The sequence below is a fragment of the Tursiops truncatus genome, chromosome 14 (assembly GCF_011762595.2).
Source record: "Tursiops truncatus isolate mTurTru1 chromosome 14, mTurTru1.mat.Y, whole genome shotgun sequence".
NCBI lineage: Eukaryota > Metazoa > Chordata > Mammalia > Artiodactyla > Delphinidae > Tursiops > Tursiops truncatus.
This window is the reverse complement of record NC_047047.1, coordinates 69,129,597-69,142,760: the sequence shown is the minus strand read 5'-3', so window position 1 is coordinate 69,142,760 and position 13,164 is coordinate 69,129,597. Positions and strand designations below refer to the sequence as shown.

General features: G+C 41.2%; 1 protein-coding gene across 19 annotated transcripts in view; it reads right to left on the bottom strand.

The window, feature by feature from the left end:
* DTNB (dystrobrevin beta) overlaps window positions 1-13,164 on the bottom strand; it is a 241,396-nt gene that overhangs the window by 140,961 nt on the left and 87,271 nt on the right. For all 19 annotated transcript variants that reach the window (XR_012325780.1, XR_002177905.3, XR_012325781.1 and 16 more), the window contains exon 8: window positions 12,841-13,007. Coding sequence is in view for 16 of the 19 variants with exons in the window: in XM_073791536.1 (XP_073647637.1) it covers window positions 12,841-13,007 (167 nt within the window). In the remaining 3 variants the exon portion in view is untranslated. The remainder of the gene's footprint in view (window positions 1-12,840; window positions 13,008-13,164) is intronic.

Below are 13,164 nucleotides of genomic sequence, written 5' to 3'. Positions count from 1 at the left end.
AAAAAAGAACTGCATAAATCTACTAGTGTTGGGGGGGTTGGTTGGGGAGGGTCATCTAAAACCTGGTACGCTCAGAGGTTGCAGCAAGAGAAGAAAAGACAGCTCACTGAATCAGTGTGTTGTGCACCTGAAACTAACATAATATTGTAAATCAACCATACTTCAATTGAAAAAAAAAGAATAAGAAAAGCAGCTCAGGAAAGAATGCCAGGGAACACAATATCTGGTTTATCATAGGTAATCAAAAATTTCATAATTGGACATTTTGTAGCCACTAAATGGAGATAAAAGGTAATGAATATACAATACACGTGTATTAAGCGTATTTAGAGAAACAGTTCTACCATAAATCTGTATCTGTAGATCTCAGAATGTCCTAGATATACAGACAATAATCACTGATATATCTGTGTTAACGTAGAAACAGACAAGCAATTCACACTGCTGGGCCATACAGATTCCTCTAATCCTCTCTACACATGGAAGCTGGATACACATTCTCCAGTTCAGCTCTGGCAGCCACGTGTAATAATCAAAAAAGATGTAACACTGGAGAAAGGGCTGTGGCTAAGATGACTGCCAGAGGAAACCATTCACTTGAAGAACTGCTTGGTTTCGGTTAAGCCACACATTCTCTGCAATGGAAAATCTCCCTGTCATCTCTTTGCTCTAAAAATAATCAGGCTAGTTGAAAAAAACACCTTATTATTTCATAAACTATACATCAATACTTTGATAAGTATCCATCTTTTTAACCAGCTGGGTCCATTTCAAATGTTCTACTTTCAAACTCAGCACTTCTGCAGCTGTAAATGGGTTTAAGAATACACAGTGCATCCAATACCACAGCAGAACAGGGGCAATATTCAAACACTGAAAAGAACAATATTTAAAATATCTCACTCAACCTCCTGAAAATGCTGATAAATGCTGTCAGGATACCTCTAGCCTATTCCTTTTATCTCTTGGATGGCCTAAGAAATTCATAATTTCAGAGGGAAGGCCTTGGTCAGCGAAGCAGTCAGTTTAGCTGTGGTCAAGAGAATTTCAGGGCCATCTCCCCAGGTTTCATACCACCTTAACAGGAGTAAAGATGGGAGCCCAGAGCTCTGCTCACGCCTAGCAAGACCCTCTCCCAGTAATACTCACATTGACAGCACCATGATCTGCCTAGGAGACTATCTGGGGCTAATTCCAACACAACCTTTATCATAGGTTATGCCTGTTTCATAAGAAATCCTAGACTCCCCGCTTGGATTCTCATTCTCATAAGGCTCTGCACATAGCCTCACAAGACCCCATCTCTCACTAATCCTCCACTCTCAAATCCTTCAACTTATCTTCATAGTCTACCATCAGCAAAATCCCTTCTCTGGCTGAGAATCCTCTTCTCCGAGTGTTACTTTCACATAGAAACCTGGCTTTCCCTGAAGGCCTGGCTTCCTCTGCAGCCATTCCAGTGGCAGCTGCTTTCTCTCTCATACCCCTCAAACAGCTGGACCTCCAGGTGGGGAGATGTCCTCCCAGAACCTCACTGCCATTCTCAGATTATCTCCCCTTTTCCTTAAAACCCCCGTTTTGAATTTCATGTCATCAGACCAAAACCCTAAATATCCCTCTACAGTGGAGTCCAATATACTGTCATAATTCTTGTTGATTTCAACATCCACAGAGTTGACCTTTCCCATATACTATTGTGGTCAATTGAATGGAGGACCTCCCAAAAGATATGCCCACACCCTAATCTCTGGAATCTGAGAATATTGCCCTATATGTCAAAAGAGTAAATATTGCCTTCTATGGCAAAATATGTGATTGAGTTAAGGATTTGGAGACAAAGAGTTTATCCTGGATTATCTGGGTAGACCCAAAATGCAATTACATGTGTACTTATAAGATAGACACACAGAGAAGAGAGAGAAGAGGAAGAGGCAATGTGACCAAGGAGGCAGAGACTGGAGTGAGGCAGCCACAAGTCAAGGAATGCCAACAGTCACCAAAAGGTGGAAGAGGCAAAGAACGGTGTGATGGTTAATTCTGTGTGCCAACTTAACCTGTGCTACAGCGTGCCCGGATAGTGGGTCAAACATTACTGTGAGTGCTCCTGTGAGGGTGTTTTTGAATGAGATTAACATACAGATTGGTAGACCGAGTAAAGCGGATTTGTCTTCCTAATGTGGGTGGGCCTCATCCAATCAGTTGAAGACCTGAACAGAATAAAGCGGCTGACCCTCCCTCAAGTAAGAGAATTCCTCCTGCCGGACTCACTTTGAACTGGGATACTGGATTTTCTGCTTTTGGAGTTGAATTGAAACATCTGCTCTTCCTGGGTCTCAAGCCTACAGGCCTTCAGACGGGAACTACATTATCAGTTCTGGTTCTCAGGCCTTCAGACTCAAACTGGAACTACACCCTTGGCTCTGCTGGGTTTCCAGCTTTCTGACTCTTCCTGCAGATCTTGAGGCTTGTCAGCTTCCACTGCTGCATGAGCCAATTCCTTATAATAATCACTTCTTGTATAATTGTAAACCCTTTTGACTCTGTTTCTCTGGAGAACCCTGACTAATATAAATGGATTCTTCCCTGGAGCCTCCAGAGGGAGTATGGCCCTGCTCACATCTTGATTTCAAATTATGGTATCCACAGACAGAGAGAACAGACTTGTGGTTGCCAAGGGGGAGGGGGGGGAGGGAGGGATGGGCTGGGAGTTTGGGATTCGCCGATGCAAGCTATCACATACAGAATGGATACACAACAAGGTCCTACTGTATAGCACAGGGAACTATATTCAATATCCTGTGATAAACCACAATGGAAAATAACATGAAAAAGAATGTGTGTGTATATATATGTATAACTGAACCACTTTGCTGTACAGTAGAAATTAACACAACATAGTAAATCAACTAGATGTCAATAAAATAAAATTTAAAATAAAATAGAATTGTGATGTCCATAACTGTGAGAGAATAAATTTGTTTTAAGCCACCAACTTTGCAGTAATTTGTTACAGCAGCTTCAGGGAGCATATACAGTAGTAGCCTTCCCTGAACTCTCCTACAACAACGTTCCCCCACTCTGCGTGGGTCACCAGCTTCAAGTCACGTCCTAGAACACCGTACTGCCAATTACCGCACATTATCTAACATCTCCATGTCAAGCACTGCGCTCTCTTACCAACTTCTATCTCTCTAGATCACTCCTTCCAGTGCCCTCGAACAATACTTCAGCGCCGATGGGACCCGTCTCCACCGAGCCTGCTACCCTCACACAGTCCCTTGTCTCCCTCATGGTCTCATTTCTCTCTTCAACCGACTTATATTCCACAGCCCATTACGACATTCATGTCTTTGCCTACTCTCCAGCCTCTCTCGCCAACCCTCCTCCTTTGTCACACTCCTCTGTCAAAACCCCAACTCCACCCGCTCTGCTCCTCTACCCACACAATGAGGGGGCAGAAGTAAAATATACAACTACGCTGACTGGTCTGACTTTGAATTCATAACCACCAACCTCAAGTTAGTCATTCCAATCTCAGTTCAAATGTCACTTCTTAAAAAAAACTTCCCCTGACCAATTTTTAATAGCTTTATTGAGATGTATAATTCACATGCCATAAAATTCACCCTTTTAAAGTTACAATTCAGTGGTTTTAATCTATTCAAAACAGTTGTGTAACCATAACTAATATCTCATTTCAGAAGATGTTTTCCACCCCCAAAAGAAACCCAATACTCTTTTTGCCCACCCCACTGATCTACTTCGTCCCTATGCACTTGCTTACTGTGGGTATTTCATGTAAGTGGAATCAAACACTATGTGACTTTTTATGTCTGGCTTCTTTCGCTTAGCATGTTTTCAAGGTTCATCCATGTTTTAGCATGTATCAGTACTTCATTTCTTTTTGTTGCCTAATAGTATTCCATAATGTTGACATAACACGTTTTGATTATCTGTTCAACAGTTCACAGACATTTGGCTTTATTTCCACTTTTGAGGTATTTTGGATAATGTTGCTATGAGCATTCATGAACAAGTTTTTCTGTGAATGTATATTTTCAACTCTCAGAGGAGAATTCTCAATTCTCACCTAGGAGTGGAATTGCTGGATCACATGGTAACTCTGTTTAACATTCTGAGCAACTGCTAAACTATTTTTTCAACGTGGCTGCACCATTTTACATTCCCACCAGCAGTGTATTAGGGTACCTATTTCTTCACATTCTCAACAACACTTGTTATTGTCAGTCTTTATTTCAGGCAACCTAGTGGGTGTGAAGGGGCATCTCATTGTGGCTTTGATTAGTCATTTCCCTAATGACTAAGTAATGTTGATCATCTTTTCACATGTTTATTGGCCATTTGTATATCTTCTGAAATGTATATTCAGATCCTTTGCCCGTTTTCTCCTAAAGTTAACTTAAAAAAAAATTGTGGTGGGCTTCCCTGGTGGCGCAGTGGTTGAGAGTCCGCCTGCCGATGCAGGGGATACCGGTTCGTGCCCCGGTCCGGGAGGATCCCGCATGCCACAGAGCAGCTGGGCCCGTGAGCCATGGCCGCTGGGCCTGCGCGTCCGGAGCCTGTGCTCCGCAACGGGAGAGGCCACAGATAACATATTTCTGCTGTTTTAGGCTGCTAAGTTTATGGTTATTTACTATGCAGGAAACGAAAACTAAAACAGTGACCATAAATAGTTTACCCAGGATAATTGCAGTTTACGCATGTTGTCCCTGCATAATTAACAGTGTCCCCTTCCACTCTCACATGAGTCTGGATTATATGCTAATTTATACGGTCACTCTAACAATAATTTCACCTCCCAAACCCTAAAGATTCATGTGGATGTAGGAGAATAGACAGCCACCACCTGAAAGGGCTGCGAGAGAAGTGGAACACCTACAGGAAAGCCAAATTTCTATCAAGAAAAAGGGTTAAAAGAAATGCTTAGACAGCCCCACTACTGGGCATATACCCTGAGAAAACCGTAATTCAAAAAGAGTCATGTACCACAATGTTCATTGCAGCTCTATTTACAATAGCCAGGACATGGAAGCAACCTAAGTATCCATCAACAGATGAATGGATAAAGAAGATGTGGCACATATACACAATGGAATATTACTCAGCCATAAAAAGAAACAAAATTGAGTTATTTGTAGCGAGGTGGATGGACCTAGAGTCTGTCATACAGAGTGAAGTCAGAAAGAGAAAAACAAATACCGTATGCTAACACATATATATGGAATCTAAAAAAAAAAAAAAAAGGCTCTGAAGAATCTACAGGCAGGACAGGAATAAAGATGCAGATGTAGAGAATGGACTTGAGGACATGGGGAGGGGCAAGGGGAAGCTGGGACGAAGTGAGAGAGTGGCATGGACATATATACACTACCAAACGTAAAATACATAGCTAGTGGGAAGCAGCCACATAGCACGGGGAGATCAGCTCGGTGCTTTGTGACCACCTAGAGGGGTGGGATAGGGAGGGTGGGAGGGAGACGCAAAAAGGAGGGGATATGAGGATATATGTATATGTACAGCTGATTCATTTTGTTATACAGCAGAAACTAACACACCACTGTAAAGCAATTATACTCCAATAAAGATGTTAAAAAAAAAAAACCCAAACAAAACAGGTCAGAGCCACAGTGGGCAAGTCTCAGCAGTTTTTCTGAGGAGTGTGGGGCACTGACCTAAGGGACTAGATTTTGTAGCTTTTGTTTGGATTTTCTTCATGTGTGTATCTTACCTCCTGCTGTAACTTGCTACAAGTAGGTATACTGTCTTATGCCTTTAAAAAAAATAGTCCTCCTGCCTAGTTTTGCACCAGGTACAAAGTAGCTATTTAACTATGACATGTAACTATTTAGAAGTGAACAGGGGCATGGCCAAGAAGTGTACCTTTTCCCTCAATGAATACACATTATCTCTTAGAATTCTAGAGATGTGAGGAGAGGTATGCTGATCACATGAAAATGAAACATTGCTTCTGACAAAGTCAACAGTCTTAATTGTTCCAAGTCTATAACAACATAATTTTCTGACTCCTTAAAGTAAATGATTTAATATCATTAGTGCCCAAACAACTACACTGGACATATGTGAGTTGCTCATTAACATTTACTTTAAAAAAAAGCAATAATATTAATAGAGATTGTTAAACAAATCCAATACTTTGTCATTTATAGATTTTGAAGAACGGGATAAGTAACTTTGTTCAGAGGTGGAGTCTGCCATCTGCTGGGAAGAAAGGTGAAATTTCCATGTCATCAACTAAGTTATATAACTACCTCTACTGACAACAAACTGTACTGTGGTACAAGTGTATTGTGCACACACATACACACTTCCTGCCATGGAGTAGTACCCACATGGGAATTGGTCAAATTTCTCTTGGCAAAGTGAAGACAAGAATAAGTGGACACCTGAAAGTAAGGCAAGGGGGAAGGCAGGGAATGAGAGCAGTCTTGTTTACCTCCAGCCCTCCTTGCAGATCAGGAAAGGGTTAAGAGTTTCCGTTTGGGAAGATGAAAAGGTCCCAAAGATGGATGGTGGTGATGGTCGCACAACAACGTGAATATACTTAATGCCACCGAACTGTACTAACGTGGTAGAAAAACATGATAGTCTCCATGGCTGAACGAAAATCCTTGATCAGAATGGAAGGCTTTATCCGCTGGGTGGCAGACTGTATTTTCCAAACATAACTGCAGGGATCTCTCTCACCACCCTTGCTCCACTGTGATGGACTTGACCACCACCCCAGCATCATGAGATGAAGTCCCTTCTCCTTCCCTCCAGCCTTAGAGACTGTGACCAACAGAATATGGCGGAATGTTGCCGCATAACTTTACAGCCAGGTAAGACAAGGCCTTGCAGCTTCCCCATAGCTCTCTAGGGATGCTGGTCCTCCAGCTGCTTCCTCCGGTGATGCTCTCTCTTAAAATAATGTCTCCATGCTGTGAAAAGCACAAGCCACATTCAGAGGCCCACACAGAGGTGGGTCCTGTCGACCATTCCAGCCTTATGATCTGAACAAGGACTTCTGTTTAAGTGGTTCATTCAGTCACAGAGACTATGATGCTTTCTATTAAATTATACTTTTAAAAATAATACCTTATTCAAACCATGCATAATATTTTGTAGGATTTTTATTGCCATATTTAAATGATTCAGATTTGGAGGAAGATCCTGATACACTGCTGTTGTTGTTTTTGGTTTTTTTTAAATCACTGTTAAATGATGTTTAGCCCAAACCTTCCCCATCTCAGCAGATGGCAATTCCATCCTTCTAACTATTTGGGACAAAACCTTAGAGCTTCCCTGGACTCCTTTCCTCTCACAAGCCACATCCCACCCATGAAGCAGATTTATAAAGCATATCCTAATTCAGCTCTTTTCATCACCTCTACTGCTAACATCCTACCATATCTTGTTTTAATTACTGCAATCATCTCTCTGAAATGGTCTGCTTCTATCTTTTCCTTCCACTGTTTACTCTTTACATGGCATCCAGACGGATCATTTTAAAATATAAATCAACTCAAGCTATCTTCTACCCAAAGCTCTACAAAGATTCCTCCTTTCACTCAGAGTAAAAGCCAAAGCCCTTACAATGGCCAGCAAGGCCCTTGTCACCTCTCTGACCCCCTCCCTACAGCTCTCCTGCTGCTCCTTCTGCTCTGGCTACTCTGGCATTTTTGCTGTTCCCTGAATTCACATGCACACTCTTGCTGTACGGCCACGATCCTGAAAACTTCTGCTCTTCCCCAGATGTCTGCAGGCAGACATCTAAGACTTTGCTCAAATCTCACTTTCTCAACAAGGCCTATAAGACTATCCCCACTCCTACCCTTGATTCCTTTTTCTGATTTCTTGCTCATGTGAGAGTCCAGTGTACACTGGAAGAGGGGCTCTGATCCATGAATTCAGGGCCCCAGTCTCCTTTCATCTAAGGACTCTGCCTCTGTTAACTAACAGAGATCCTTTCATTTGGGCTGGTGTACATAGGGAGTGGGAAAGGCAAAGATAGAAAGAATGGAGAAGACACACCTGCTTTAAACTACCTTGACCCAGAAGTAACACAGATGACTTCCAAACAAATTCCATGGGTAAGAACTAGTCATATGGCCCATCCGGCTACAAGGAGGATGGCTATATAATCTAGTTACATATCCAGAAGAAAAGGAAAACATGGATACTGGTAAGGATTTCTAATCACTAAATATCTTTCTGCTCACTTTCACTACCCAAAGAACACACTCAAGCCTCTCCCACCGCCCAGAAGCAAACCTGAAGTCCCATTCAGTCAGCAAATCTAACTACAAGTGCAGGACCTCTGGCTCTGCCAGTTTCCTTCATCAAGACCACGTGCAGCTCCTTAAGACACAACCTATGAACTGAAAAGGCATGTTATTTGCCCCTGCTCTCCCCAGTCCCAATATACAAGAGTGGGACAGGAGGAGAAGGTTCTTCCTTACCAAATATTCTCCTTGGCCATGTGGGCTCTGGCACACCCTCCTGAGGGGCCGTAAAACCTTCATAACCCACCTCTTTCTAGGGCAAGTTCTGGGTCCTTAAAAATTGATTTTGTAGCTGTAATAGTCAGGCTCATGGTTCCATTGCCAACAGAATTCCGTCAAAAACTTAGCAGGCCTTTGATCTATTTGTTTCCAGTCGGCTCCATGTGCCAGTAACCACACACAAAGTTCTTCCCCAGACATGCCTCCATTCCTCTTGCTTTCAACTAACCGAAGCCACCTGGAGGCCACATGAAACAACAGGTCAGCAGTTTCCAACTCTGGCTGCAAAACAGAATCTTGGCTGCAAAACAGAACTTTCAAAAACTGCCTGTGTCCGGGTTTCATGTACCCTGGACCCATTAAATCAGAAGCTATGAAGGTGGGAGCAAGATGATTCTGATGAGAAGCCAGTTAAGAACTATACTTCATCTGATCTTTGCCACAGGACTGTCACATTTTTTTTTTCAACTGAGAACACTTACTAGGTCTTTGATGCTCAAAACCTCTCTCAACTCTTATCTCTTGCTCTCTAGAAATAGTCTGTTTTTCCTTTCACTGCCCCAACTCTCAGAACTTTCTCTATTCCCTTTCATTTTTTGCTGGAAAGCTAGCCAATTCTTTCCTAAGCTCATCTCTTTCATGTAATACCTTACCAATAAGAGTCAACACACACTCTGACCTTTTCCAACGTTTGACCTAGAGTTCGCTTGGCATGAAGGAAGTCTTCCAAATTATCATGGATGACAAATTTACCAAATTGGTCACCACTGCAGAACTTGGGTTTCTGTCTTTCCCAACTCCAATATCAGTGTCCTCATCAGCGTGCTTCCTGACCGCTAAGCCAATGAAACAAATGTTAAGGTTTTGTTTTGGTAAGTAAGGTTGGTAAGTACCAACCACTGTAGCAAAAACTAAAACCTCAGTAGCTTAACACAGAGTTTCTCCCTTGCTTCCATCAGAGTCACACGGGTTGGCAGCATATTCCTCTCCACCCATTGTTCAAGGACGCAGTTTCCTTTCATTTTATGGTTTCACCCTCTCTGGGTCCTAATGAAATTCTCTCCATTAAGCTGCTAGAGAGGATAGAAAAGGCACCCAGTTATTAACTGTCTTGTTCTGGGAAGAGACATATCACTCTGATCACATTCCACTGGTAACAGCTATTCACATGGTCCTTTTGGATACAGTGGGGCTGAGAAATGTAGTCTAGATGTGTGCCCAGCAAGAACAGGAAAACAGTGATGTTGGTGAGCCCTAGTGGTCTCTTTAACACCCTTAAAATTTAAGCTCAAACAAGGCAGGAATCGTCGTCTAGTTTGTTCATAGATGTATCTCACAAGCCTCTTACAGAGTGCCTGGGACATAGCAGGTGCTCAAAATATATCTTTTGAATAAATAATGAATGGACAGAATGAATTACAGGTATGGTACCATATGGCATTCTTTTCTATAATAAAGACAAATGAATGGATTGATGAATAAAAGAATGGCGAATTATACTGCACAGTTACTTAGATAAAACATTAAAAAGAACTTTTGGAAAAATCAAAATAAATTTCCAAGCACCAACACTACACATATCAAATCTACAATGCAAATTCATATACAGACTGGTTAAATGCACACTAAATTCATCTGTGGTGAACACAGAGAAACATTCATTCAAAATTTTAGTACAAACACAGTGGACAAACTTCAAAGAAATTACTATTAAACTGATAACACATTTTTTTGTTAGGTGGAAATTTCTTTACCCACAACAGCCTCAAAATTCATCCATATCTTCCTCAAAGAACAAGGGCACTGCACACAGAGTCCTAGTCTTAAAAGCAAGTCACACACAGACATGTAAAAGACCTTACCAATATGCATCTACCATCATAATGCAAATACTCATCAAAATTCAGAACTAATACATTTATGATACCAGCTTCAAAATTATGCATGCTGATAATACTTGATTTTTCCTTAACTCTTAAGTCACTATAACAAAAATAAATTAATAAACTAGAAAAAAATAACAAAGCTGAAATAAAAATAACAATAAATGGCGATAAGACTTACTTCACAAGAGTGTTGTGAGGATCAAACAGAAATGTAAGAATTCACTTGTGATTTCTGTACTTTCCTTTATGTAGGTTACAGATCAACAGAGTATATGAAAAACTGCTTTGTAAATCATAAAGCAATATTCAAACAGTCACTTATCTTTAAATAAATGTAAAATTCCCATTTCTATATGGGTTTTAAATTAGCTAAATGAGCAAGTTCAAACTAAGGTGAAAAAGAAGTTCCTCATCCTCCTAGCCCCAACATCTAGAAAAACTTTCAGTAGATACATTCCAGAGAATCCAGTCATTATGAAAGGTAATAAGGCAACGAGCCTTCTCAGTGTAAAGAGTTAGACTCTAAACAAAAAACAGTTGAAAAATATTAATAAGTCATTTAACACAGCGGGATACTTGTACTTTAAGAAGAAGAAAAAGTAACAATTTGAAAATCTATAAATTCTCTCTAGTCAATGAAAAAGAGAATAAACTACTGGGTTTTATTTTTTGTTTTCCCTTTGCTTGTTTAAAAAATTTAAAATAATGACTCCTCAACCAAAAGAAATATTGGAATTTACAACGTAAGACCCAGGATAGGAGGTTCAGTTTAACAAAATTTTATGTGTTAGCTGTAACTGAAAAGCCATCTAATAAAAAATTATCTCTAACACATTATCAGAGATGTAGGAAGTAAAGTATACACCTGATTAAAGTTTGTTTCTTGGTTTTAACTAATCCCTGATATAAACTTATTTGCTTTTTTCTTGGTTGAGTTTTAAGACGGTTAACTAGGAAAAAAAAGAAAATAGAAAAAAAACCCTGCTTATTGAAGCTTTCTAATACTTAAAGTCTAATAGGATGACCAGGCTTAAGAACCTAGATCCTGAATTATACTTATGACCCTATATATTTTTCTACCTTTTAGCAAACTAACCAACCAACAAACAAAAGCTAGAGGAAAAGGATTTAAAGCAAGGCTATAGCAATTTAGGAAATAAAAATATGACATTTTTTAAACTCTGGAAATAAACTGAGAGAAGGGAAGAAAAAATGATTGATATTAAACTTGTTACATGATTTATAAACACCACAGAAAAACCAGACATTGACCTCTACCCAAATACTGTTATTTAAAAGATTGCTTTTGGGGCTTCCCTGGTGGTGCAGTGGTTGAGAATCTGCCTGCCAATGCAGGGGACACAGGTTCGAGCCCTGGTCCAGGAAGATCCCACATGCCACGGAGCAACTGGGCCCATGAGCCACAATTGCTGAGCCTGCGCGTCTGGAGCCTGTGCTCCGCAACAAGAGAGGCCACAACAGTGAGAGGCCCACGCACTGCAATGAAGAGTGGCCCGCGCTCGCCGCAACTAGAGAAAGCCCTCACACAGAAACGAAGACCCAACACAGCCGAAAGTAAATAAATAAATTTATATTAAAAAAAAAAAGATTGCTTTTGAAAGTAAAGACATCAGTGTGGCAATTGTAAAATACAGTATCTACCCAACTTTAGAGAGGTAAAAATTTAACTCCTTCATCTCATGCAGCTTTCCCTGCAACATTTAAACCCTATAAGCATGAATAAAGTTTGCTTGAAAAAAAGAACTTTAAATCTTCCTTAAAGCTCAGAGAGTAAGTCTTCTGGGGTGGGGGTGGTACCCCCTTGTACAATTTTAAAAGAAGACACTTTTCGGGCTTCCCTGGTGGCGCAGTGGTTGAGAATCTACCTGCCAATGCAGGGGACACAGGTTCAAGCCCTGGTCTGGGAGGATCCCACATGCCGCAGAGCATCTAGGCCCGTGAGCCACAACTACTGAGCCTGCGCGTCTGGAGCTTGTGCTCCGCAACAAGAGAAGCCGCGACAGTGAGAGGCCCGTGCACCGCGATGAGGAGTGGCCCCCGCTCTCCGCAACTGGAGAAAGCCCACGCACAAAAACAAAGATCCAGCATAGCCAAAAATAAATATTAATTAATAAAAAAAAAAAAGACACTTTTCACTGGGAAAGCGAGCACTGCAACATTCCATTTTACTGAATAAAAGGGACCACATCAAAGGTCATAATATCTCCATCTCCTAGAACTTTAAAAACTCTCCTTTTCAAATCAAGTGATGAAGCACAACATATCTGCAAGCCCCATCATAAATGTAAGGGTTAATATTTTATGACACCACATCCTTATTTGATAGGCATCTATCAGAAAAGTGGCCCTGGTGCTGTTATGGATGAAACAGATAACCACTGGGGACACAGACTGAGACACAAAGCAGTTACCCAAGAGGAATGCTCCTTCATCTGGTGCTGGTTGCTGTGAGGGCCATTGGCATGGCCACGCCAAAAGCAATTTTGGCAGAGCTGGTAGTTGTGGCACTGCTGGCATCGGTACCGGAAACCCATCATACTCTCACACCGGCAATAGGAGCACTCCACGGGGTGGAAGACTTGAGGGATGAGGGCAGGGAGGAGAGGGAACCAGAGGGAGAAAGAAGTCATTTTCATTTGGAGAATAAAGTCAGTACAGTGGAAAACCAAATTTAACATAAAAGCAAAGGTGAAAACAAAACTAGAAGTGAAGAATCTAAATTGTCTTCAATTTAG